The 25188-nt window shown below is 42.3% G+C and overlaps 1 protein-coding gene across 1 annotated transcript; it reads right to left on the minus strand.

Annotated features, from left to right (window-relative positions):
- COQ2 (coenzyme Q2, polyprenyltransferase) lies at window positions 515-24619 on the minus strand. The gene is made up of 7 exons (XM_013964761.2): window positions 24329-24619; window positions 14596-14762; window positions 9259-9380; window positions 7235-7320; window positions 5599-5732; window positions 2070-2258; window positions 515-1196 (listed from the first exon to the last, which is right to left on the minus strand). Exons 1-7 carry the CDS (start codon window positions 24579-24581, stop codon window positions 1032-1034), a joined length of 1116 nt encoding a protein of 371 aa, XP_013820215.2. The 5' UTR covers window positions 24582-24619; the 3' UTR covers window positions 515-1031.

Consider the following 25188-nt stretch of genomic DNA (forward strand, 5'->3'; position numbering starts at 1 on the left):
GGGCAAAACAATTCAGCCCTTAACAGGTTTTAACATATACCAAACTCTATCTAATGGGGGCTTCTGGGTGGCTCATATGGTACAGAATTTGCCTGCAATGCAAGAGACTAGGGTTTGATCCCTGGGTTGGGAAGATTCCCCCGGAGAAGACGAGTCATAGACAAGGCCAGATCATGGCGGGCTTGCCAGGTGACTAGACTTTTAGTTTGTACTCGGTGGCTGTGAAGGTCCTGGAGGGTTCTGAGCACAGCAATGACATGATCTGATAGAGGACTTAAAAAAATGATTCTGGCTCCTGTGTTGAGAATATTCTGAAGGGGGCAAGGAAAGAAATAGTTATTACACGTAACCAATATACCACTATCCTATAAATTCCAATCAGCTGAGATAAAAAATAAACAGAAACTAAAATAGTCCCTGGTGACCGCCTGCTCATTCTAGTCCCTATGGCTGCACATAGAGGCTTTGCAAATAAATGTCAGGGTTGAAAATAACACCAGTATGTACAGGTAGAGTAGGTAAAAAAAATTTTATTTACTTACTTAAATTCTCCTAAAATATAAAAACCAGAATGGTTTCCTGAATTACAGCTTTTGGCAGTAAGTAAAGGTCAATGCAAAGAACAGTAAGCCCCAACTTTCTGTAACAGCTTTTATTCTTTCCCCTAAAAAGTGCCCACTTTCCTAGAGACATTCATTTAGATGAGACATATATGAGTTTTTATTGCTAAAGTGCTAAAAATCATGTAATTCTTGTGACTCTAGATGAGGATTACAACAGGAAGAAAGCATTAATTTAAATACTCCAGGTCACTGCAAATCCTAAACAGTCCCTGGTTCCTGTGACAGGAGAAGAATCTGACATGTACATACTTGAACTAAAATCTAGGCCAAAATGCTCTAAAACTTCATCCACTGGTTTGTAATTCAGTTATATACCATAAGACTTATTCAAATTTAATTATGTGGTAACAAGACCTGAAAGTGTTTTGTAAAAGTTTGTTTTAAAAATCCCTAGATAAACTTAATCTGCTAATTTTCTATTCTATTTTCTATATTTTTCTTTGTTTTATCTGTTTCCTTTGCTTTCCACAAGTTCCCAAGGACAATCCCTACAAAAATTATTAGTCCTATTGTTCGGTTGGAGGTGAACTTTTCCCAACAGTCCTCAGGTCTGTGGATGTCCAGAGTGTAAATCTAGGAGGAAAGAGCACACGCCATGTGAGACTTCAGCATCACAAATAAACATGTCACTATGAAGAAGATAACGTTGTAGAATTTCAAGCAACAGGAAGCCTTTAATGCACCTGAGACTATTTCCCAACGTAGAAAATGATCGACCATATCTTTCAACGGATAGCCTCTAAGCTGTCCTAAAAACCAGCTCTTGACAGGTGGAGGAACACTTGGACAGGCAACACATGCCATTTTTAGTTCTACTTAGAAAGTTCTTCCTTACACTGATTGATCTAAGATCTGCTTCCCCCAGCTCCCACCCTCCATTTTAGCCTTATCCTTTGGAGCAATGTTTCTCAACAGAAGAGCAAGTAACATTTGGGCAGGACAGCTCTCTACTGTGCAGGGCTGTCCAATGCATCAAGAGATGTTTAATGTACCTGGTGGCCCTCACTGTCTACATCTTAGCATTTCGTGTCTTATCTTGCCTTGGTCTCAATGCCAGTGGGACCCGAACATGTGAGTGATTAGTTTGCTAACCATCACATTTACACAACATGGTTGTGTTGATCAGTTTGCTTTCAGAGTAATTCAACTCAAGTCACACCCTTAAGACATTGCTCAAATTTTTCTAGACATGCATCAGAAATAATTCCAAGAAAATCAGAAGGAAAAAAAATATCTAGGTTTAGGTTCATACTGTTTCTCTAAAATAATACAGCTAGCTTTTTTATATGGCATACTAGGGCAAAGAAGGGACAGTCAAATCGGTATAATCCAAGCAATTGTTTTAGGAAGTGTCTTGCTTGGTAAAACACAGAGGGCATTTTGTTTAAATGATTTTTATAATTTATGCCAAGGGAAAAAGAGGGAAAGGAAAGAAAAAGACCAAACCTGGTGAGTCAGATGGGCTCCTACAGCAGCCAGGGCAGCGTAGTAGGGCGCAGTCTGACCACTGTTCACTCCCACCAGGCTCAGAGCCCCCAGCATGGCCACACTGAAGCCACTGAGCCACTTCTTGGTGTCTTCACGGAACCGCAGTGCCGTGGACTTGAGCCCAATCAAAGCATCATCTTTCTTATCCTAACATTGGAAAGCAGTAAGAAATTGATTTTACTGAGATTTAATTCACATACCACAAAGTTCACCATTTTGAAGTATGTAATTCAGTGCATGCTCAGTCACTTCAATCATATCCGCTCTTGGCAACCCACCTGGCTCCCCTGTCCATGAGATTCTCCAGGAAAGAGTAATGACGTGGGTTGCCATGCCCTCCTCCAGGGCATCTTCCTGACCCAGGGATCGAACCTGCATCTCCTGCATTGGCAGGTGGGTTCTTTACCATTAGGGCCACCCAAGAAGCCTTGTGCAACCATCACTAACATCTCATTCCAGTAGAAACTGTGTTTTAAAGACCACGCAGGGACTCCCTAGTGGTCCAGTGGTAAAGAACTTGCCTTCCAATGTAGGGCGTATGGGTTCAATCCCTGGATGGAGAACTAACATCCCACATGCTGCACGGCAACTAAGACCATGTGCTACAATAAGAGAGCCCGCGAGCCTCAATTAGAGAAGGCCACGTACCGCAACAAAGACCCAGCATAACGAAAAAATAAAACCATAGAAACCATGCAGATATACCGTAAGTTGTAAAAAAATGGCAGTAACTCAGAAACACAGTTGATCAAATATGAATGTGCAGGCCAACTCGAAGTTAAATGTAACTGCTAAAATGATCTTCCAGGTCTATGCATCACGGTACTTTTACAATCCTACACTGACTTTTACTAAATTAGAAATCAAACTCAAGTCTAATTCTTCACATAAGCTCTTCTTTACTTCAGAGTTCTCAAATCTCAATGATTTCCTATATATTTCAATCTTGCGAAAATCAAACGTAGAAAAATGATCACTTGCTACCTAACCACAGCCATTCAGATTTCACGTCCGGCTCAGTTTATTCCTTGCTTCTCCTGTCAAACCCTTCCTGTTTAAGTAGAGCTAGGTCTTGATGATACACTCACACGTGGCAGACTGGTCTCTTCTAGCAACTTTATTTGTAAGCATTTCTATTTATTGTTGTAATCACGGTCATGTGACATTAGAGACTGCATGCAAAGTGGGCATGGAGGGAATGTACCTCAACATAATAAAGGTCATATTAGACAAATCTACAGCAAACATACTCTATGGTGAAAATCTGAAAGCTGTCCTTCCAGGGTCAGAAAGCAGATGAGGATATCCATTCCTGCCACTTTTATTCAACATAGTACTGGAATTCCTCGCTAGAGCAGTTGAGCAAGAAAAAGAAAGAAAAGACACCCAAATTGGAAAGGAAGAAGTAAAACAGTCACTAGTGGCAGATGACATGGTTTCATACATAGAAAACCCTAAAGACGCTGCCAAAAAACTATTAGAAATTATAAATGTGTACAGTAAAGCTGTAGGGGACCAATTTGACATACAAAAATTTGTTGTATTTCTATACACTGAGCATGCAGAAAGAGAAATTAAGAAAATAATCTCATTTACAGTCACAACAAAATGCCTAGGAATAAATTTAACCACGGAGGTAAAAGACCTAGAGTCTGAAAATATGAGATATTGTTAAAAGAAACGAAGACAAAAAGAAATGGAAAGTTGTTCCATGCTGATGGATTCAAAGAATTAAAATTACTAAAATATCCATACTTCCTAAAGCAATCTACAGTCAATCCAACCTCTATCGAAATACCAACAACTTTCTTCATAGAAACAGAACAAAAAAATCCTAAAATTTGTATGGGACTACAAAAGACCCTAAAAAGCCAAAGCAATCTTGAGAAAAAAGAACAAAGCTGGAGACACCATATGTCCTGATTTCAAATTATACTACAAAGCTATCATAGTCGAAATCACATGGTATTGGCAGAAAAACAGATACATATAGATCACTGGAAACAGAATTGAGAGCCCAGAAATAAGCTCACCTGTACATGGACAATTAATTTACAACAAAGGAGCAAAGAACATAAAATGGAAAAAACTTTCTTTAATAAATGGTGTTGGGAAAACTAGACAGCCACGTGCAAAAGGAATGAAACCAGACCACTATCTTATATCATACATAAAAATTAACTCAAAATGGATTCAAGATTTGAATGTAAGACCTGAAGCATAAAACTCATAGAAGAAAACATAGGCAGTACACTCCTGACTGATGTCAGTCTTAGTAATATCTTAATGGATATATCTTCTCAGGTAAGCAAAACGAAAGCAGAAATAAATGAATAAGACTGCATCAAACTAAAAAGCTTCTGCACAGCAAAGGAAACCATCAACAAAGTGAAAGGACAAACTACCAAATGGGAGAAGATATTTGCAACTCATATATCTGGTAAGGTGTTAATATTCAAAAAATATAAAGAACTCAACAACAACAACAACAACAACAAAAAACCCTAGTTAATAAATGGGCAAATGGGTCTGAACAGACATTGCCCTGAAGAGTTTTTCTAAAGAACACATACAGATGGCCAACAGGCATATGAAAAGATGTTCAGCATCATTAATCAATAGGGAAATGCAAACCCAAACCACAAAGAGATATCACCCCATGCTTGTTAGAATGGCTATCAGAAAGACATGAATAACAAGTGTTGACAAGGTGAGGGAGAAAGAGGAGCCCTCGTGCACGGCTGGTGGGAATATAAACAGGTGCAGTCACTGTGGAAAGACAGAAGGGAGATGCCTCAAAAAGAACAGAACAGAACTGCTGTATGGTCCAACTAGTCCACTTCTGGGTATCTACCACAGAAAACGAAAACACTAATTCAAGAAGATACATATGCACCGCAGTGTTTATCACAGCACCATATACAAGCTAAGATATGGACGCAACCTCAGTGCCCATCAACAGATGGACTAACAAAGATGTGTTATATACACACACAATGGAATACTATTTAGCCATAAAAGGATAAAATCTTGCTATTTGCAACAACATAGATGGATCTTGAGGGTATTATGCTAGATAAAATATTATATTAAATAAAAAGTCAGACAGAAAAAGACAAATACCACATAATTTCACTCACATGTGGAATATTAAAAAAATAAATGAACAAACAAAACTAAAACACATAGATACAGAGAACAGATTAGTGGTTACCAGAGGGGAAGGGGCTGTGGGCAGGGCAAAATGGATAAAGGGAGTCAACAGTATGGAGATGGGTGGAAACTAAACTTCTGGTGGTCAGTACCCTGACGTGTATACAGAAATCAAAATACAATGCTGTACAATGACACACATAACGTTATTAACCAATTACCTCAATTTTTTTAAAAGAAAACACCTTTTCTTTTAATTTGCTTCTTATTTTTAAGTTCTTAAAAAAAAAAAAAAACAGTTAAACCAAAGTTACAAAAAAGGATATTTCTTTACCTGATGGGCATAGATAGTATCGTATATCAGAGTCCACATAATTCCAGAAAAATAGAGAGGAAGGCAAACAGATGGATCACAGGAGCCCTTGACAGCAGACCATCCAAGCAATGCTCCCCAATTAAATGTCAACCCTACAATTAGTGACAGAGAAAGAGAAGAAAAGTCTAAATGTACTTTAGAATCCACAGGGGAGGAAGGCGGCATGTGCATGTATGAGGTGCTTCCATGTATCAGGCTCTGCGTGTGCTGCTTTCTCACGCTTCTTTCTTAAATCCTCCCAAGTGTCTGTGGTAGTTATTAGCAACACTTTACAAAACAGGAAAACGGAACCTGAAAGGGTAATTAAAAATTACATTGCTAACAGAGAGAATATCCCGAAATAAACAGGGGGTTTCGTGGGAAGAACATGTGTCCTACCTAGTATGACGCCTGGCACAACCAATAAATAGGAGATGCCTTAGGGTTTGCACTCAGACCTGTCTGAGTCAAACTCCTGTGTCCTTTTCTTTATTGCTGTATTTCCCCTTCAAGTTACAGAAACAAAGAGCACAGACAGAAACACTGGTTCCTTACCCCCTCTCTAAGGACTATAAACAAACATCCGCATGGCGACAACTCCTAAGTATCTCTGTGTCAGCCTAATCACTTCTCTCAGCTTCAGATCAGATACTGAGCTGCCTGCTAGACATCCAGCCTGCAAGTCCCTCAGGCACGCCCACACGCATGCTCTGTGGGACCGCAGACGAGAGGCACTTCATCAGCTGAGGAAGAGGGATTCTAAGTGGAAACAGGCAATGTCAGAGGAAAAAAAAAAGGGTGTCTGAGAAAAGATGTCTGGGACTCACTGAGTCTGAGGTACCTGAGGGACTTGCTCCTTCAGGATGGTGAATGTGTTTCAGTCATTTTTATTTTTCTAGCACTTAGTATGATTCCTGACACAAAGTAAAAGTTAGGGTTTCAAGAAATACGTAAATATACTAGCTTTCTTAACACTCTTCAAGATTATTCTAGGAATAGAATAGAAAAGTCGAGGAACAGTTCTTTTTGCAATAGATTTTGACTTACATACCTATCTTCCTCTTTCTACCAAATGTGCCGAGTGCTACGTTAGATGCAGTACCATCCATATATAAAGAATACTCTATCTCCCAGGCGTCTACAGTTTATCAACGGGGACAGAGGGCAGGCTCTCAGCGTCTTCCTGTTGAACTGCTGCTGTTGAAATGAGTCGTGCCACATGAGAGTGCTATGAGAGAGACTGGCTAAGTCTAAGGAAGCTTCACAGAGAGGGAGGAAGCTCTCACAAACTGTGCCCCTTCTTCTCAGTCCATGGCATCCTTAGGACACGGAGGCTCGAGGCAGCTCATTTTTTTCTTTATGACATACCCAGATTTTTAAGACCATTTCAGGAAATAATGACAATGACCTTAGTAAACGTCCAATATTTTTTAGCCAAAAAAGCAGCTAATTGCCCTCTTTTAAAATACGACAATTTATTCCTGGTTTGGAGAATTTCACAACTGACCTGACATTTTATCTCTGTAACATTACATACACATGTATATGATATTATATATAAAGGCATAGCTTGAGGGTATTGAAGGAGATACTTAAGTAGTTATTTCAAGCTCACCCAAGGCTAACTGAGGCCAGTATGTAATTCGTTTCATTAGTGGGTAGGTGATGACAAGAAGTAGGGATGCTGCTCCGAGAGCTATACTGAAATCAAGAAAAAAAAAAAAATTAAAAAGATTAGTGTCACCATCTCTTAAAAATCACTAAAAGATAACAACAGTAACACTAATTAGGAAATGATTTATCTTAAATTATACCTTTTTATTTGGTAAAATTTTCTTCCTAGACCTTGATTCCTGAACTTTAATTAGTATAAAGGATGATTAGAAAATACCTGAAGTGCTATACACAGGGAGCTCAGCTCAGTGCTGTGATGACCTAGAGGGGTGCAATGTGGGGTGAGGGGTGAGAGGGAGGCTCGAGAGAGGGTCTATATGTATACTTATGGCTGATTCGCATTTATGGCAGAAACTAACACAACATTATAATGCAATTATCCTCCACTCAAAAATAACTTAAAATACCTTCACTGTTATAAACAACCAAACAAAATAAGAATAGCTAACACATATATTGCTTTCATGTATTAGACTTCCCTGGTGGCTCAGATGGTAAAGCATCTGCCTACAATGGGGGAGACCCAGGTTCAATCCCTGGGTTGGGAAGATTCTCTGGAGAAGGAAATGGCAACCCACTCCAGTACTCTTGCCTGGAAAATCCCATGGACGGAGGAGCGTGGTAGGCTACAGTCCATGGGGTCACAAAGAGTCGGACACGACTACTACTCTAACGGCTCTACATATGGTTAAGTCATAATAATCTTCACTACAACCCTAAGAGATGGGCAGTTTTATCCTTCTTGGTTGGTTGGTTTTTTTTGGCGGGGGGCAGGGGGGCGGGCAGAGGGAAAAACTAAAGCACAAAGAGAAAGTAATTTGCCACATGTCATAACAGCTAGTCAGCATCGGGGCTGGACTCAGGCCTAAGGCATCTGGCCCCAGTATCCAACACGATATTCCCCAGATGCTACTGCCTGTCTAAATTTCACTTTAAAACATCGAGACAGCAGGTAAACTGAGATGTCCTAACAGAGAATGGGAGTCCAAATACTCCTCCCTGTACGCATGACAAGGCATTATAAGGTCACAAAGCACCTAGGAAAGGAGGAAGACATCAGATGTTCTCAGGATGCTCACAGCTCACCTGGCATTACCCCTCCAGGAATAACCTTTCAAAGTGTTATCACTCGACTGATAAGATACCACTAGACTATCAGGATAAGATATGCAGTAAGTCTAGTCTCCATATGCTTATTCGCTGAGCTCCTCCTCTTTTCTGTCTTATTGAAGCACTATGTAGTAAGCAGCCATCTGATACACAAAAGTTTAATTCTGTCTGCGTTTAAGAGGTTCACAAATGAGTCCTTTTTCTTCTGTCGCTGATTAGGAATACGACTCTGGGAAAGACCTTTTTTTTGCAAAGTGAGTACAATCATTCCTGCCTCTCCTGCCCCTACCACTTCAGAGACACTACGTGGATAGGAAAAATTACACAAATGGGTTTATACACACACTCCCATGCATGCACCTAGAAAACCTAGGAAAGTGCCTTGAGTCCTTGAGGGAACACACAGCGCAAGTCCTGGAGGTGGTGTGAGCGAGTAAGTGAGTGACGTTGCTCAGCTGTGTCCGATTCTTTGCGACCCCATGGACTGTAGCCTGCCACACTCCTCCGTCCATGGGATTTTCCAGGCAAGAGTACTGGAGTGGGTTGCCATTTCCTTCTCCAGAGAATCTTTCTGACCCAGGGATTGAACCCCAGTCTTCCGCATTGTAGGCAGATGCCTTACTGTCTAAGCTACCAGGGAAGGATAAATGAAATTGCTGATCTCATCATTCCTTTGGCCGAAAGCATTCCTGACTTTATACAACATGGGGTGATTTACTTAGATTGTTAACTTTACAGATGTTTGATTAGGTACTAAACAACTTTGTGATTCAGGTATTTTGATTCTATCTTATATCTACTTCTGTACCAAATGAGAGATTTTATGCATGCTTATGAAAAACACGTTTACTGTACCTGTAGTAATTCAGACACAGAAGAACGCCCAGGGCCAAGGTCAGCTGTCCCCCAAGAAAAACAAAGGACTGAAAAGTTGAAATGTCTCCAGCAGCTATTGGGCGACTTGCTGTTCTTGTAACCTTAACACATAAAACAGATCCCTTAGTGTTGAGAAATAGCTCAATTATTTACTTAAACATTGACTCAAGAGACTGGCCCATGGTACCCACTAACACAGATACGTGAATAAAAAGTGGACACTGGAAGTACTGCCAAGAATCAAAGTTCCTATTTAAAACAGCTTTGAAAAGAACTAAAAAGTCCCACCATTCATTCCTCTTTCTGTCGCCCATCCCCATCTACAAACAAAACAAAGCAACTTCCCAATCTAACTAGCTACCCAGCTTAGCAAGTATATGCTCAATTTCTAGAGAGCAATGAGGGACAAAATTAACGGGACTGTCAGGAAGGGAAAGTGCAGAGCAAGTCAGATAAGGGTGCTATCATGTGAGTATGGGGAGCACTACAACAGACGTCAGCTATGAAGAAAGAAGACAGATTATGTGAGTCTGAAAGTGGGAATGGGGCTTCCATGGTGGTCCAGAGGCTAAGACTTCAAATTTCCAATGCAGGGAGCCAGGGTTTGAAACCTTGTGATTATTCTAAACTCAACCACAAATAAACAGCATAACCAAAATTTTCAGCACTGCTGGAAGTTGAGAACTCAGGGTCTGGTATCAGAGAGCCTAGCATTTGAATCCAATTCCATCACTTATTGGCTCTGTGAATTCTGGCAAATTACTTGACCTCCCACAGGTTTAGGTTGCTGCTGCTGCTGCTAAGTCACTTCAGTCGTGTCCGACTCTGTGTGACCCCATAGACGGCAGCCCACCAGGCTCCTCTGTCCATGGGATTTTCCAGGCAAGAGTACTGAAGCAGGGTGCCATTGCCTTCTCCAAGGTTTAGGTTACTTTTACTAAAGGAGAAAGAGAGGGAGAGATAATAATAGTACCTACTTCACAGTGCAATGTCTGATGCCATAAATATTTATAAATAATATATTTTTGTATGACTTATATCAAGGGTTCAGCAAACTATGGCCTGTGAGCCAAATTCAGCCTTCTGTTTTTATATGGCACTATGAGGTCCAACCAGTCCATTCTGAAGGATATCAGCCCTGGGATTTCTTTGGAAGGAATGATGCTAAAGCTGAAACTCCAGTACTTTGGCCACCTCATGCAAAGAGTTGACTCACTGGAAAAGACTCTGATGCTGGGAGGGATTGGGGGCAGGAGGAGAAGGGGACGACAGAGGATGAGATGGCTGGATGGCATCACTGACTCGATGGACGTGAGTCTGAGTGAACTCTGGGAGTTGGTGATGGACAGGGAGGCCTGGCGTGCTGCCATTCATGGGGTCGCAGAGTCGGACACGACTGCGCGACTGAACTGAACTGAACTGATGAGCTAAGAATGGCTTTTACTTTTTTTGGTGATTGAAAGTAAATCAGAGAAAGAGTAAAGTATTGTGCCACATGCAAGTAGGCTGAAATTCAAATTTCAGTATCCACAAATAAAATTTTATTGAATCAGTGAGATGCCCATTTCCTTACATACTGTATGTGTCTGCTTCCATGCTGCAACAGAATGTAGCAGTTACAACAAAGACTACATGGCCCACAAAGCTAAAATATTTACTATCTGGCCCTTTAGAGAAAAGTTGTGCTGACCAGATTTAGAGCATGCCTCACTGTGCAATGAAACAGTTTGTCAGAAACTGTAATGATTCATCTTGGTCAGTGCCAGAACTGGATATTTTATCCTCGATTTGTAGTTTCAAGTAATAATAATATTTATGTTCTTATATTTGACTTAGGATATTATGCTTATTCCTGCCAGTATTTGAGTGTTACAGTAGGCTACTTAATCTAAGAGTTATATACGCATCGCATTGTTGAGTCCTTATAACGACCGTTTTTAGCCACTTGAAGTTCTTGCCACTTCTAAGTTTTGGGAAACTGAGACAGAGAGGCTCAGGAACTCCCCAAGGTCACAGAAGTGAAGGCAGCACAGTCAGTCCAGTCCCACCAAGCACGGTACTAGTCACAAGATTACACTGCCCCTTCAGGACAAGGGAAACTGCCTGGCTAAACGTGAGAGCTGAAAATAAAGCACCCATCAAAAGACTAAAAATGACGTAACCTGATAATCAAAAAACATATTCTATGTGGTTTTTATGAAACTAGAATGCTCACAGCTGACAAAACCAAATCATTAACACCTGCGCACTGAGATTTTGGGACATAATGTTTATCACATGACTAGAAGACTACATCCATTCTGAAGGAGATCAACCCTGGGATTTCTTTGGAAGGAATGATGCTAAAGCTGAAACTCTAGTACTTTGGCCACCTCATGCGAAGAGTTGACTCATTGGAAAAGACTTTGATGCTGGGAGGGATTGGGGGCAGGAGAAGAAGGGGACGACCGAGGATGAGATGGCTGGATGGAATCACTGACTCGATGGACATGAGTCTGAGTGAATTCCGGGAGTTGGTGATGGACAGGGAGGCCTGGTGTGCTGCGATTCATGGGGTCGCAAAGAGTCGGACATGACTGAGTGACTGAACTGAACTGAACTGAGCAGACTACATACCTTATCAACAAAACACATTTGGTCCATATAACCTGACAGCAATTCACTTATCATTTAATGTATCAGCAATTTACTTAGTCATCTACTATATTAACCAAATGGAGAAGGAAATGGCAACCCACTGCAGTATTCTTGACTGGAGAACTCCATGGACAGAGGGGCCTGGTGAGCTACAGCCTATGGGGTCGCAAAGGGTCGGACACGACTGAGCAACACACACACACATATTAAACAAAACCTTCAGCCATAAACATACACTTACGGATATACAGCCTTTAAGAAACTGTAAGGTAAGCATTACAATTTGACCAAGCTTTTCAACCCACTCCCTCAAAGAGATGCTCACAACATTTTAAAATTCATGTTAGCAAAACCAGAGCTATAAAACACTCACTTAAGTGCTCTGCTGTATGTCAACACAGACTCTGGATTCTTCTAATCAGTGAAAAAGGCATGGGGGAGATGTAAGATATCTAATCAGTTCCCTTTTATCTAGGGAGAAAAAAATTTACTTAAGAGAAAACTAAAATGGCTCTATTTTGTTAATTTTAGAAGTAGAAAAAGTTGATCGGTTTGATTATGTTATTTTAAAGTTAATCGTGTTATTTTTTAAATTAAACTTTTAGAGATAATTTGTGGATTAATATGCAATTAAAAAAAAATCTCTGTATTTTAAGAAATATAGAAACCCTTTGTATCCATTATCCAGTTTCCTCTAAGGGGAATATTCTGTAAAGCTTTACAACATCACAATCAGGAAACTGACACCAAGCTGCTCTAAATGTGTTCAATAATTATTCTGAAGGGATATACACTAGTATACCCTTGTTCATATGGTTATACAGAATGAAAAATCGACCAGGAAGTGCAACCTCCCAAATTAAGAAAGTATGCATCGCTTGGCATGGATCAAGGCATCCCAACTGGGTCAGTGAGACATAGAGATGCCTTTACTGTGGATCAAGTGACTCTCTGCTACTGTCCTACCCTCCAGCCACACACACAAACCCACAGTTGCAGCCATAAAGCATCACAGACTTTAGCTCACAGCCATGCCTCTGGATTCCCTCTATCTAGAGTGGCCTTCACCTTCCAGCCCAGCCTTTATTTTTGGCATCTTATTCTGTCATAGTTTGAAGGTCACCTTACCCTACCTGAAAAAGTCTCTCTAACCCCGTCCATGATGCTAAGGTAAGGTAGGTGGTCTTCAGTAAGTTTCTTTATGGACACTATCTCTTGATAGCTAACAGTACTAAACTGAAGTCAGCAATGTTATCTTTCATCCATGCAATCCCAGAATCCGTCACTGTGTCTCATTCACAATAGGTATTTGATAAATGTTTTTGTATTAAAAAATATACTAATGTGAACTAAAAATCTAGATAGCATATTAAACCTAGACAGCATATTCAAAAGCAGAGACATTACTTTGCCAACAAAGGTCCATCTAGTCAAGGCTATGGTTTTTCCTGTGGTCATGTATGCAGAGAGTTGGACTGTGAAGAAAGCTGAGTGCCAAAGAACTGATGCTTTTGAACTGTGGTGTTGGAGAAGACTCTTGAGAGTCCCTTGGACTGCAAGGAGATCCAACCAGTCCATTCTAAAGGAGATCAGCCCTGGGTGTTCTTTGGAAGGACTGATGCTAAAGCTGAAACTCCAATACTTTGGCCACTTCATGCGAAGAGCTGACTCACTGGAAAAGACTCTGATGCTGGGAGGGATTGGGGGCAGGAGGAGGAGGGGACAACAGAGGATGAGATGGCTGGATGGCATCACTGACTCGATGGACGTGAGTCTGAGTGAACTCCAGGAGTTGGTGATGGACAGGGAGGCCTGGCGTGCTGCAATTCATGGGGTCACAAAGAGTCGGACACAACTGAGCGACTGAACTGAACTAAAAATCATTATAGGTATGCTTTACTTAAGGAAAACTCAGACTTATAGGAAAGGCAAACCCCAGAAGATTATTCACTTTATGTGTTATATGATTATTTACTTTACATAATTCATCCTGGATTTCTTACAAATTGAATATTTATTTGATTATTTACTCAAGCATTTAATGAGCTTGTACTTGTTATAGTATGGCTGCTGGAATAAAAGGCAAACAAAATGGACCTTTCCCTTGGGAAAATAAATATAATGTATCAAGTTTTAAATGAAGTTTTCTCTTGGGGCTTGGGGAAGGCAGAAGGAACACTGGCATTTTCTATCCTTTCTATTTTTTGTATTGAGTATTTCAGAGTAAGCATGTATTGTTTTTTCTAAGGAGGAAAAAAAGATGAAATTATGTTTTGCAAATGCTAGTAGGGCTGCCTTGGTTCATTTAAATTAAGGTTTGATTTACACAAGAATGGTTATGGTCCCAAAAGTTCTCAAAGGAAGGGCTGACAGTTCTTTCAGGCACCCCCAGGTTCAGGATGGAATTTTCACTTTCACTTCCAATATCCTTACTCTGGCCTTCCAAGTTTGAATTCATGTTGTAAAAAGGAAGTGCACACGGCCCCTGCAGCTGCTCCTGGGTTAAGAAAGGTAGCTCTCCGCACTTTACAACACCAGCTATTCAGAGGATACCGGCACTTGTTATTTCAGTGAGGACACTAAGTGATCCAGTCCCTTTGTGTGGCATTCAAAAGGCAGGCCACGGTCTTACTCTGCAGAACTGAGAGGAGTCCCTGTGACTTTCTGGGATGAATCTACCTTTTTATCATAGTCCTGGTCCCACATGTCGTTAATAGTACAGCCGGCTCCACGCATCAGAACAGCTCCAGTGCCAAACAGAGATAACATGTACCAATCTGGGAGGCAACCTGGGTCTGCTGCCAGACCGATGCTCCAAGTACATGGCAGATACAGCAGCCAGGTTCCTGAGCAAAAATAAAGAGACAAAACAGGGTACAGATTCAAGTTAGTCAACTGCTTTCGTTTGCTTGAACGCTGCAGCCAAAAGAAGTAAGGAACACAAAGTCAAAACCACATGACAAAACTGGGAAAATAAACTTGAAACTCATGTCACGGAGGGCTATTCTCCCTAACATGTAGGGTTCCCAGAAACTGGAGAGACATCAACAGCCCAACTGAAAAAAATGGACAAAAAACATAATGGAAAATGCAAATGGCTTTTATACCAATGAAAAGATACTCAACCTGATAAACACACATCAAAACTACATTGAGATAATATTTTTCACCTATCAGGTTGACAAAAACCAAAGTCTGACATACTCTGGGGATTTGGATACTCATGTATTTCTGATGAGGTTACCAACGATTCTATGGAGGACAAGCTGAGAATTTTTACTATATATGTGTGTGTATGTGTATATATAGGCACATGCATACACATACTACACAAATATATACATTCGAATGTATGTTCATAAACTATGCCAGGAAGCACACACTAGAAACTGATACTAACAATTGCTTTCAGGGAAGAGAACTGGTACGGAAAAAGCAGCGGAAGACTTAGTTTTCACTTTACATACACTCTTGTACTTTCTGAATCATGTCATATGCATTATTATATGTGTGGATTACCTGCTCAAAAAAGTGAATAAAACTATTTATTGTTGTTAATACAATATAATAAAATGACTTGGGGAGAGAGGGATTAACCTATTTTTTAAAATAAAATATTTTGCTAGAACAATACATGCACAAATATGAGTAGTTCTGATACCCAGCTCGTAAACTAGATGAAATTAAGCTAAAACCAAGGAGACTATAGGGATGGATATTTTACACATCAACTTCAGTAGATATCCAATTTTCAAAAGAATAGATATCCAATTTTCAAAAGAAAATCTTTCAATGATTGTTTGGATATAGCACCTATTAGATAAGTTCTAACAATAAACTGTGGAAAATTCTGAAAGAGATGGGACTATCAGACCACCTGACCTGCCTCTTGAGAAACCTACATGCAAGTCAGGAAGCAACAGTTAGAATTGGACATGGAACAACAGACTGGTTCCAAATAGGAAAAGGAGTACGTCAAGGCTGTATACTGTCAGCCTGTTTATTTAACTTCTATGTAGAGTACATCATGAGAAACGCTGGGCTGGAAGAAGCACAAGCTGGAATCAAGATTGCTGGGAAAAATATAAATAAGCTCAGATATGCAGATGACACCACCCTTATGGCAGAAAGTGAAGAGGAACTCAAAAGCCTCTTGATGAAAGTGAAAGAGGAGAGTGAAAAAGTTGGCTTAAAGCTTAACATTCAGAAAACGAAGATCATGGCATCTGGTCCCATCACTTCATGGCAAATAGATGGGGAAACAGTGGAAACAGTGTCAGACTTTATTTTTTTGGGCTCCAAAATCACTGAAGATGGTGACTGCAGCCATGAAATTAAAAGACGCTTACTCCTTGGAAGAAAAGTTATGACCAACCTAGATAGCATATTCAAAAGCAGAGACATTACTTTGCCAACAAAGGTCCGTCTAGTTAAGGCTATGGTTCTTCCAGTGGTCATGTATGGATGTGAGAGTTGGACTGGGAAGAATGCTGAGCGCTGAAGAATTGATGCTTTTGAACTGTGGTGTCGGAGAAGACTCTTGAGAGTCCCTTGGACTGCAAGGAGATCCAATCAGTCCATTCTAAAGGAGATCAACCCTGGGATTTCTTTGGAAGGAATGATGCTAAAGCTGAAACTCCAGTACTTTGGCCACCTCATGCGAAGAGTTGACTCACTGGAAAAACTCTGATGCTGGGAGGGATTGGGGGCAGCAGGAGAAGGGGACAACAGAGGATGAGATGGCATCACTGACTTTATGGATGTGAGTCTGAGTGAACTCCGGGAGTTGGTGATGGACAGGGAGGCCTGGCGTGCTGCGATTCACGGGGTCGCAAAGAGTCGGACTCGACTGAGTGACTGAACTGAACTGAATTGAAGCTTTCCTTTCCTACTAAGAGATATAAGAGTACAACACCCACCCCTCCCCCCTCCCCAATCCCTCAAATGTGTCCCTCTGGCATGACGATTAATTTAGGCTGATTATCTTTAAGAAACAGAAGACTGAGGAAGTTTTCTTGTTATAGAATAGTGCTATCATCAGATAACTGCCAAAAACATGGGCTAGGTGTGCTGTAGGAAACTTGGTAGGACCTGGAGACCAGAGATAACTGCTTTATTAAACATCTGCTTTTCTATCTCCAGTGAATTATCTTCCTCCCCACCCATTTGAGGTTCCAAACCACTACCTGCAATATCCTGCCATGTCTTTAGCTGAAGATGGTATTTACGATGAGGATATTTTGACCATTTTGGTGAGTTGCTCAGTCTTCTTGGGTCTCTCTCCTGCATTCATACAATTAAACTTTTGTTTGATTATCTCCTATTAATGTGTCTCATGTCAACTTAATTCTTAGACTTAGGAGGGTGGAGGATAATTTCTTCTTCCTCAAAAAGTGAAATAGGACATGTGGCTAAAGAAATCAGATACTACACAAAAATGGTCAGATGACAAAGTCCTTAGGCTCATGTTTAAGCCTCATTAAATTCAAGCTTTATTCATCTGCAAATATTTATAAAGCACATCTTTGTACTAGAGATGTTCCAGGAATTGTGAATACAGTGGTGACTAAGAGAGAGATGGTTTCTCCCTTCCTACAGCTTGTAAATCAAAAGGGAGAAACCCAGTTAAGCAAACAATAACAATAAAATAGACCAATTCAACAACAGGGCAAGTACAGGATCCTACAAAGGCATAAGACAGTGCCACCCAAGTTAACTGGGGACGGAGCAGGGAAAAATCAGGAAAGCTTTTCCAAAAGGGGTATAAACACACAGTGCAGAAAAGGCAAGGCAAGGAGAGGCTAAGACACAGGAAGGACCAGTCTAGAGCTGAATTTAGGTTGTCCTGGATAGACTCACATTCAGTGTGTCCCATCTCAAACAGTAACAACAATAACGTTCGGTAAACATTTGCGGAGTGTCAGGCAGTGCTCCTGATGCTCTCTCCATACAGACTCATTTAATTGTCAAAGACACCCTTAGAAAGCAGGCACTGTTATCACTCCCATTTTACAGATGAGGAAACAGATGCAGAGAGGTTAAGTAATACACAGTGGGTTTCAGAACGTCCTTCTCCCTGCACCTACCAGTAGAGTTCAGAGGGACAGGAGTGGCTAGCTGAACCTGTTCTGATAGAAAAGAAAGGCCACTACTTCACAGGCATTTTCCTGATGCAATAAGAGCTGAAGGTTTCACTTAAAGAAGAATTCTAAAGACAAAGATGTGTAACCACCTATAGCATTTCATGTTGGTGTCAAGATTTCCTTGGCCGTAAGTCTGTGTTATAGGTTTTGCATGCATTGATGGGAAGCTGTAGGGTACTCCTACAGATGAGGAAGGTTTCTGTAATGAAGGTTCTAGTGTCTGCTCCTACCAAGTGATACCAGACACTCAAGTATATTAAATTTGAACATTCAGTCTTTCTTATCTACAAAAGAGGGGAAGGAACACCTACCTCTTAGAGTTGTTACAACAATGCTAATGACAGTGATAATGGGAAACAATTAAAATTCAGTGTTTACCTGCGACAGGTGCTGTCATCTAATACTTTTGATTCTCACAATGAACGTATGCGGTAGGATATTATATTTACTTAACAAACACAGAAACTGAAGCACTGAGAAAGTAATTTGCCTAAAGCCACACAGACAAACCTAGCCAAACCTGAAAGTGAAAGAGTCAGTCGCTCAGTCGTGTCTGATTCTCTGTGACTCCATGGACTGTAGCCCACCAGGCTCCTCTGTCCATGAAAATTCTCCAGGCAAGAATATCGGAGTGGGTTGCCATTCCCTTCTCCAGGGGAATCTTTCCAACCCGGGCTTGAACCCAGGTCTCTTGCACTGCAAGCAGACTCCTTACCTTCTGAGCCCCTGCTGCTGCTGCTGGTGCTGCTAAGTCACTTCAGTCATGTCTGACTCTGTGCATCCCCATAGACAGCAGCCCACCAGGCTCCACCACGCCTGGGACTCTCAAGGCAAGAACACTGGAGTGGGTGCCATTTCCTTCTCCAATGCATGAAAGTGAAAAGGAAAGTGAAGTCGCTCAGTCGTGTCCGACTCTTCGAGACCCCATAGACTGTGGCCCACCAGGCTCCTCCATCCATGGGATTTTCCAGGCAAGAGTACTGGAGTGGGGTGCCATTGCCTTCAGGCAGCATATTAAAAAGCAGAGACAACACTTGCTGACATAGGTCCCTAGAGTCAAAGCTATGGTTTTTCCAGTAGTCATTTATGGGTGTGAGAGTTGGACCATAAAGAAGGCAAGCGCTGAAGAACTGAAGCTTTCAAACTGACGTTGGAGAGGACTCTTGAGAGTCTCTTGGACTGCAAGGATATCAAACCAGTCAATCTTAAAGGAAATCAACCTTGAATATTCATTGGAAGGACTGATGCTAAAGCTGAAGCTCTAATGCTTTGGCCACCTGATGTGAAGAGCCAACTCACTGGAAAAGACTCTGATGCTGGGAGAGATTAAAGGCAAAAGGAGAAGGGGGCGGCAGAGGATGAGATGGTTAGATAGCATCATGAACTCAATGGACATGAATTTGAGAAAATTCTGGCAGATAGTGAAGGACAGCGGAGTTTGGTGAGCTACAGTCCATGGGGTCACAAACAGTCCAACACAACTTAGTGACTGAACAACAACATAGATAAAACATGGCAGAATTCAACGTGGCTGGAATTCAAATCCAGGCAGTTTGCCTCCAGACTATCACTCTGGATATCTAAATCTCTACATAACCATGAATTCCTTCTTTTTCTTTTGCCCTCCTGATACTCAGCAACATGTCTTTGTCTTCCCTATGACACTTTTGCGACTATCAACATGATATTTTCATTCTGTTCTCTCCCCTGAAGAAAGGTAGTGAGAATACAAATAGGTTTTAGAAAGATATATTCATTACATAAAAAGTAAAAACTCTCTGCACAACAATGTGAATTTACTTAGTTCCATTGAACTGTACAGTTAAATACGGTTAAAATAGTATGATTTATGTTATGTGACTTTTACCACAATAAAATTTTTTTTAAAAAAAAGAAAAGGTAAAAACTCTCTGGGAAATTTCAAATAAATTGAGCAAGCATTCTGAAAGGCGATGAGTGGACCAGGAGCTTGTATAAACTGAGTCTAAGATTCATGTACTAATAGATACTATTTCAAGACACCACCAACAGCCATAAACGCAGTAAAACCAGTTACACCAATTTAGTGCAAAGAGCGCCACCTGCTGCAACTTCCTGAAATAATGTAGTCTGTGACATGGTTGTAGGAAGTTGTAATCCTTTCCAAAAAACAGTGAAACCCACTTTTTAACAACAGCAAACTTCAGCAAATTAAAACATCACACATAGGGGCTTCCCTGGTGGCTCAGTGGTAAAGAATCCACCTACTAATATAGGAGACATGGGTTCGATCCCTAATCCAGGAAGATCTCACGTGCCACAGGGCAACTAAGCCTGTACGCCACAACTACTGACCCTCGAGAACGCCCATTACTGAGCCCACGTGCCGCAACGACTGAAGTCCGTGGGCCTAGAGTCCGTGCTCTGCAACAAGAGAAGCCACCACAGTGAGAAGCCCCCGCACCACACCTAGAGAGTGGCCCCTGCTCGCTGCAACTAGAGAAAAACCCACGCAGCAACCAAGACCCAGCACGGTCAAAAATAAATAAAATTATAAAACCATACACATAATACCCACAAAAGAATTTAAGCAAAGAAAAATCAAATCTGGAATTCTACTACTGTCAAGTTATCATTCCTGGCATACAGTAGGGGCTCAAAACGATGCTTGCTGAATGAATTCTAATAGTACTGAGAGTGCCCAGGTGGGGCTAGTGGTAAAGAACCTGCCTGCCAATGCAGGAGACGCAAGAGACCTGGGTTCAACCCCTGAGTCAGGAAGATCCCCTGCAGGAGGGCATGGCAACCCACTCCAGTATTCTTGCCTGGAGAATCCCATGGACAGAGGAGCCTGACGGGCTACAGTCTACAGGTTTGAAAAAAGGCAGACACGACTGAAGCGACTTAGCACACGGCACAGTACTGAGACTGTTAATAGGTTGTCTGAAAAGTCCTACAGTCATCTTATTTAGAACCAAAGCAAGCAGGCAGGTATCCTCCTAACATACTTAATACTACTTACCCAGTCTTCTCCAATTCCAATTTCTCAAGTAATGGCTAACATTCTCATGCATTTATTATGTTAAGCACTGTTCTAAGGACTTGACATTAAATTCTCATGACAACTTTACAAAGTCAGTATTCTTAGTATCCTCATTTTATAGATGAGACATGAAGGCCCAGAGGGGTAAAGTAACTTACCAGAGGTCTCTCAAGTGAGCAGAGTGAAGATTCAAAGAAGTCTGGCTCTAGAGTTTTACTCATATATAAACTCTTTACAGTCTCTTATTATGTGGTCGAGCCTCTAAGGGAGAAGCCAGAGATTTATGGAAATGGGACTTAGAGCAGTTGCTGATATTAGATGCCCATAAGCCTACACTACGTACGGCTCTGTGACACATATCACAACAATAAAATAACAATGATTAGGCTTCAGGTTAGAATTAGGCTTAAAATTTTATGCCTATCAACTTGAATCTGGCCCCAAATGCCATGGGTCATGATGACAGGACTGTGCCTACCATTTAATTGACTTTTTCACTTTAACTGCTGATTGCTATAAATTCTTAGTGCTCTGATCTCAAATTGGTAGTGCATAAATTTAGAATACCAAAAACAAGGCCTAATTTGGGAGTCTTAGCTGAGCAAAGGTGGAGGGACTATATCTAGGCATTTGAATGTATTTACCATCCACTGCTTAAAAAAAAAAAAAAAGAAAAAGTTGGCTTAAAGCTCAACATTCAGAAAACTAAGATCATGGCATCCTGTCCCAGCACTTCATAGCAAATAGATGGGGAAACAGTGGAAACAGTGGCTGATTTTATTTTTCTGGGCTCCAAGATCACTGCAGATGGTAATTGCAGCCATGAAATTAAAAGATGCTTACTCCTTGGAAGGAAAGTTATGACCAACCTAGACAGCATATTCAAAAGCAGAGACATTACTTTGCTAACACAGGTCCGTCTAGTCAAGGCTATGGTTTTTCCAGTGGTCATGTATGGATGTGAGAGTTGGACTATAAAGAAAGATGGGCGCCGAAGAATTGATGCTTTTGAACTGTGGTGTTGGAGAAGACTCTTGGGAGTCCCTTGGACTGCAAGGAGATCCAACCAGTCCATCCTAAAGGAGATCAGTCCTGGGTGTCCACTGGAAGGACTGATGTTGAAGCTGAAACTCCAAAACTTTGGCCACCTGATGTGAAGAGCTGACTCATTGGAAAAGACCCTGATGCTGGGAAAGATTGAGGGCAGGAGGAGAAGGGGACGACAGAGGATGAGATGGTTGGATGGCATCACTGACTCAATGGACATGGGTTTGGGTGGATTGCAGGAGTTGGTGATGGACAGGGAGGCCCGGCGTGCTTTGGTTCATGGGGTCACAAAGAGTTGGACACAACTGAGCGATTGAACTGAACTGAACCATCCTCTGCAATGGTACATGCTGTCAGCCAGATTACCTGGAGTTCAGCCTCCACCCCACCCTCCCCTCTGTCCACTCTTATTCCGTCCAGCTCTTATCCAGCCTTGATGCCCACTATTTTCTATGCTCAACTGGGGTTCCAGATGAGCTTATATCCTTAGTGTACCAACACTCTACCCTTGAGTCTTTGCAAAAATAATTCCCCCACCAATGAGGAACTCTTTCCTCCTCTGCAAAATCTACCTGTCCTTTGAGGCAGGGGTCCCCAACCTCTCGGATCTAATGCCTGATGACCTGAGGTGAAGCTGATGTCATAGTAATAGAAATAAAGTGCACAATAAATGCGATGCACTTGAAAAGTGAAGCGAAAGTGAAAGTCGCTCAGTTGTGTCTACCTCTTTGTGACCCCGTAGACTAAATAGTACATGGAATTCTCCAGGCCAGAATACTGGAGTGGGTAGCCCTTCCCTTCTCCAAGGGATCTTCCCAATCCAACGATCAAACCCAGGTCCCCACATTGCAGCTGGATTCTTTACCAGCTGAGCCACCAGGGAAGCCCAAAATGCACTTGAATCAACCCAAAACCATGTCAGTCCCCCACAACCCCCAACATTGGGAAAAACTGTCTTTCTTGAAACCGGGACTAGTCCCTGATGCCAAAAAAGCTGGGGACCACTGCTTTGAGGTACACTTTCTTCTCAACTTTTTTCCAGCAATGAACATTCACAATAATTACTCTTTTCCTGCTGTACTTACTATCTGTATCTCTTATATTTGATCCCATACTTTCCCAACTCACCCAATACTTTGTTACTTTTTTTTTAACCAGACTGGGAGTTCTCTGAAAGGACAAAGTGGCCACAGCTCTTTCTATCCCTAAGGCTAGACGATGTAGTAGGACTTCAATCTTTCAATATTACTGCCAGGGTCTTCTAGACACTAGAAATAAAAGTCCCATATAAGTGGAGTTTATGCTGTATTGGAAAAGTGTATCAACCAATAAATGCATAAGGCTAGCAGCGAAGGTTATGAAGAAAAATGAGAGGTAAAGAGATAGAGACTGCAGTGAAAGGTGACTATGTTACACAGAAAAGTCAAGGAAATCCTCCCTTAGGAGGCGACCGTGAGCTGATAAGTAGTAGACAAGTACAATGCCTGCAGCATTCCAATGAATTAAATCTTTGTGCTACAAACAGAGCAGGGCAAAGAGCTAAGAAACTCAGCATCATCCGGTCTGCTCTCCAGAGAGCCTTGGTTTCCTCTGCATTTGCTTTGGGGGCCTTGCAGCATTATGGGAAAGATGAAACATAATGAATGTGGAAATGCTTGCACACTGTGCTACTGCTAAGTCGCTTCAGCCGTGTCCGACTCTGTGTGACCCCATAGACGGCAGCCCACCAGGATCCCCCGTCCCTGGGATTCTCCAGGTAAGAACACTGGAGTGGGTTGCCATTTCCTACTCCAATGCATGAAAGTGAAAAGTGAAAGTGAAGTCGCTCAGTCGTGTCCGACTCTTCGCGACCCCATGGACTGCAGCCTACCAGGCTCCTCCGTCCATGGGATTTTCCAGGCAAGAGTACTAGAGCGGGGTGCCATCGCCTTCTCCGCTTGCACACTGTAAATCTGCGCAAATCCAGGGATGCGGGCACGGAATTTCCGCTCGATTCATAACTTGCAAACACGGTCTGTGGGATGAGCGGAGTTTCTGCCCCGCTCAGGCGCTCAGGATTCAGGGAGCGGGTGACAGCCGGCCGGGCACTTCGGAGATCGCCCTGTTCGGGTTTCTCGAGGGTAAAGAGCACCTGGAGGCCAAGCCGCGGCTTTCGGGCTTCATTTCCAGCCCCCGGACCGCCGCGTCTGTCCGCACTCACCTATGGGCTTGTCCAACCGCATGAGGCGCAGGTAGGGCTGCAGAGGGCGGGGCGCCGAGTTCACGACCGCGGCTGCCGACAGGCTCAGCGGACGCCCGCGCGGCCCCCGCCCGGCCGAGGGCTGCCAGTTCGCCGCGTGGAGCCCGCGGGCCGCGTGCACCAGGGCCAGGGAGCGGCCGCGCGCGCCCCACAGCCATGCCTGCGTCCCAGCCCGCAGGCCCTGCACGAGTCTCGCGCCGCCAGCGCCCAGCATGGCGCTCGGGAGAGCCTTGGACCCACAGGGCCCTGACGTCATTCACGAGCGTCAGGTCAGCGGCAGGCTGCGGGGTGACGTAAGCGGGATGACCGTCCGCGCCGGTCCGGCTCCATGGCCCAGTGGCCTGATCCTTTCGAGTAACGTGAAATGAAAAGTGTCGCGGTCACCTAGCGCTGTGAAGGAGTTCCTCAGAGGAAGGAATTCCTGGTATCAAAATACGTAGCAGTTGTTATAGGGAAAAGTAAAATAAAATAAAACCACCTGAGAAAAACCTACGGAAGCCCAATACTGGTTTGCAGTAGAAACTACGGAAGCCCAATACTGGTTTGCAGTAGAAACTGTTTCCTTTTTAAAGCTAAAAGGTCACCAAACGGCCAAAAGCCAAGAAGGGAAACTAAAGCCATATTCAGGGTTAAGGGACGTTCACTGCGCAAATGAAAACCTTAAATTTGATAGTCAATTCAGAGTTCGCATAACCCAGAGGCAGCGAGTGTGTGGGGTCCTGTGAGCTTGCAGCTGGAACATCTGGTCTGAGCACTTCATTCTAGTCAACTCCTGGGTGGCCCTCTGTGCCAGGCCCCGTGACAGGCACTTTACATGTATT

The sequence above is a fragment of the Capra hircus genome, chromosome 6 (assembly GCF_001704415.2).
Source record: "Capra hircus breed San Clemente chromosome 6, ASM170441v1, whole genome shotgun sequence".
NCBI lineage: Eukaryota > Metazoa > Chordata > Mammalia > Artiodactyla > Bovidae > Capra > Capra hircus.

Excerpts from the sequence above, each read along its gene's own strand:
- COQ2 (XM_013964761.2), bottom strand. The coding sequence starts at position 24,581 with ATGCTGGGCGCTGGCGGCGCGAGACTCGTGCAGGGCCTGCGGGCTGGG. Across the intron at positions 5,733-7,234 it reads CTGGCCTCAGTTAGCCTTGG|GGTTGACATTTAATTGGGGA; the intron begins GTGAGCTTGAAA and ends CACTAATTGTAG. Across the intron at positions 1,197-2,069 it reads GAGCCCATCTGACTCACCAG|ATTTACACTCTGGACATCCA; the intron begins GTTTGGTCTTTT and ends CTTTCCTCCTAG.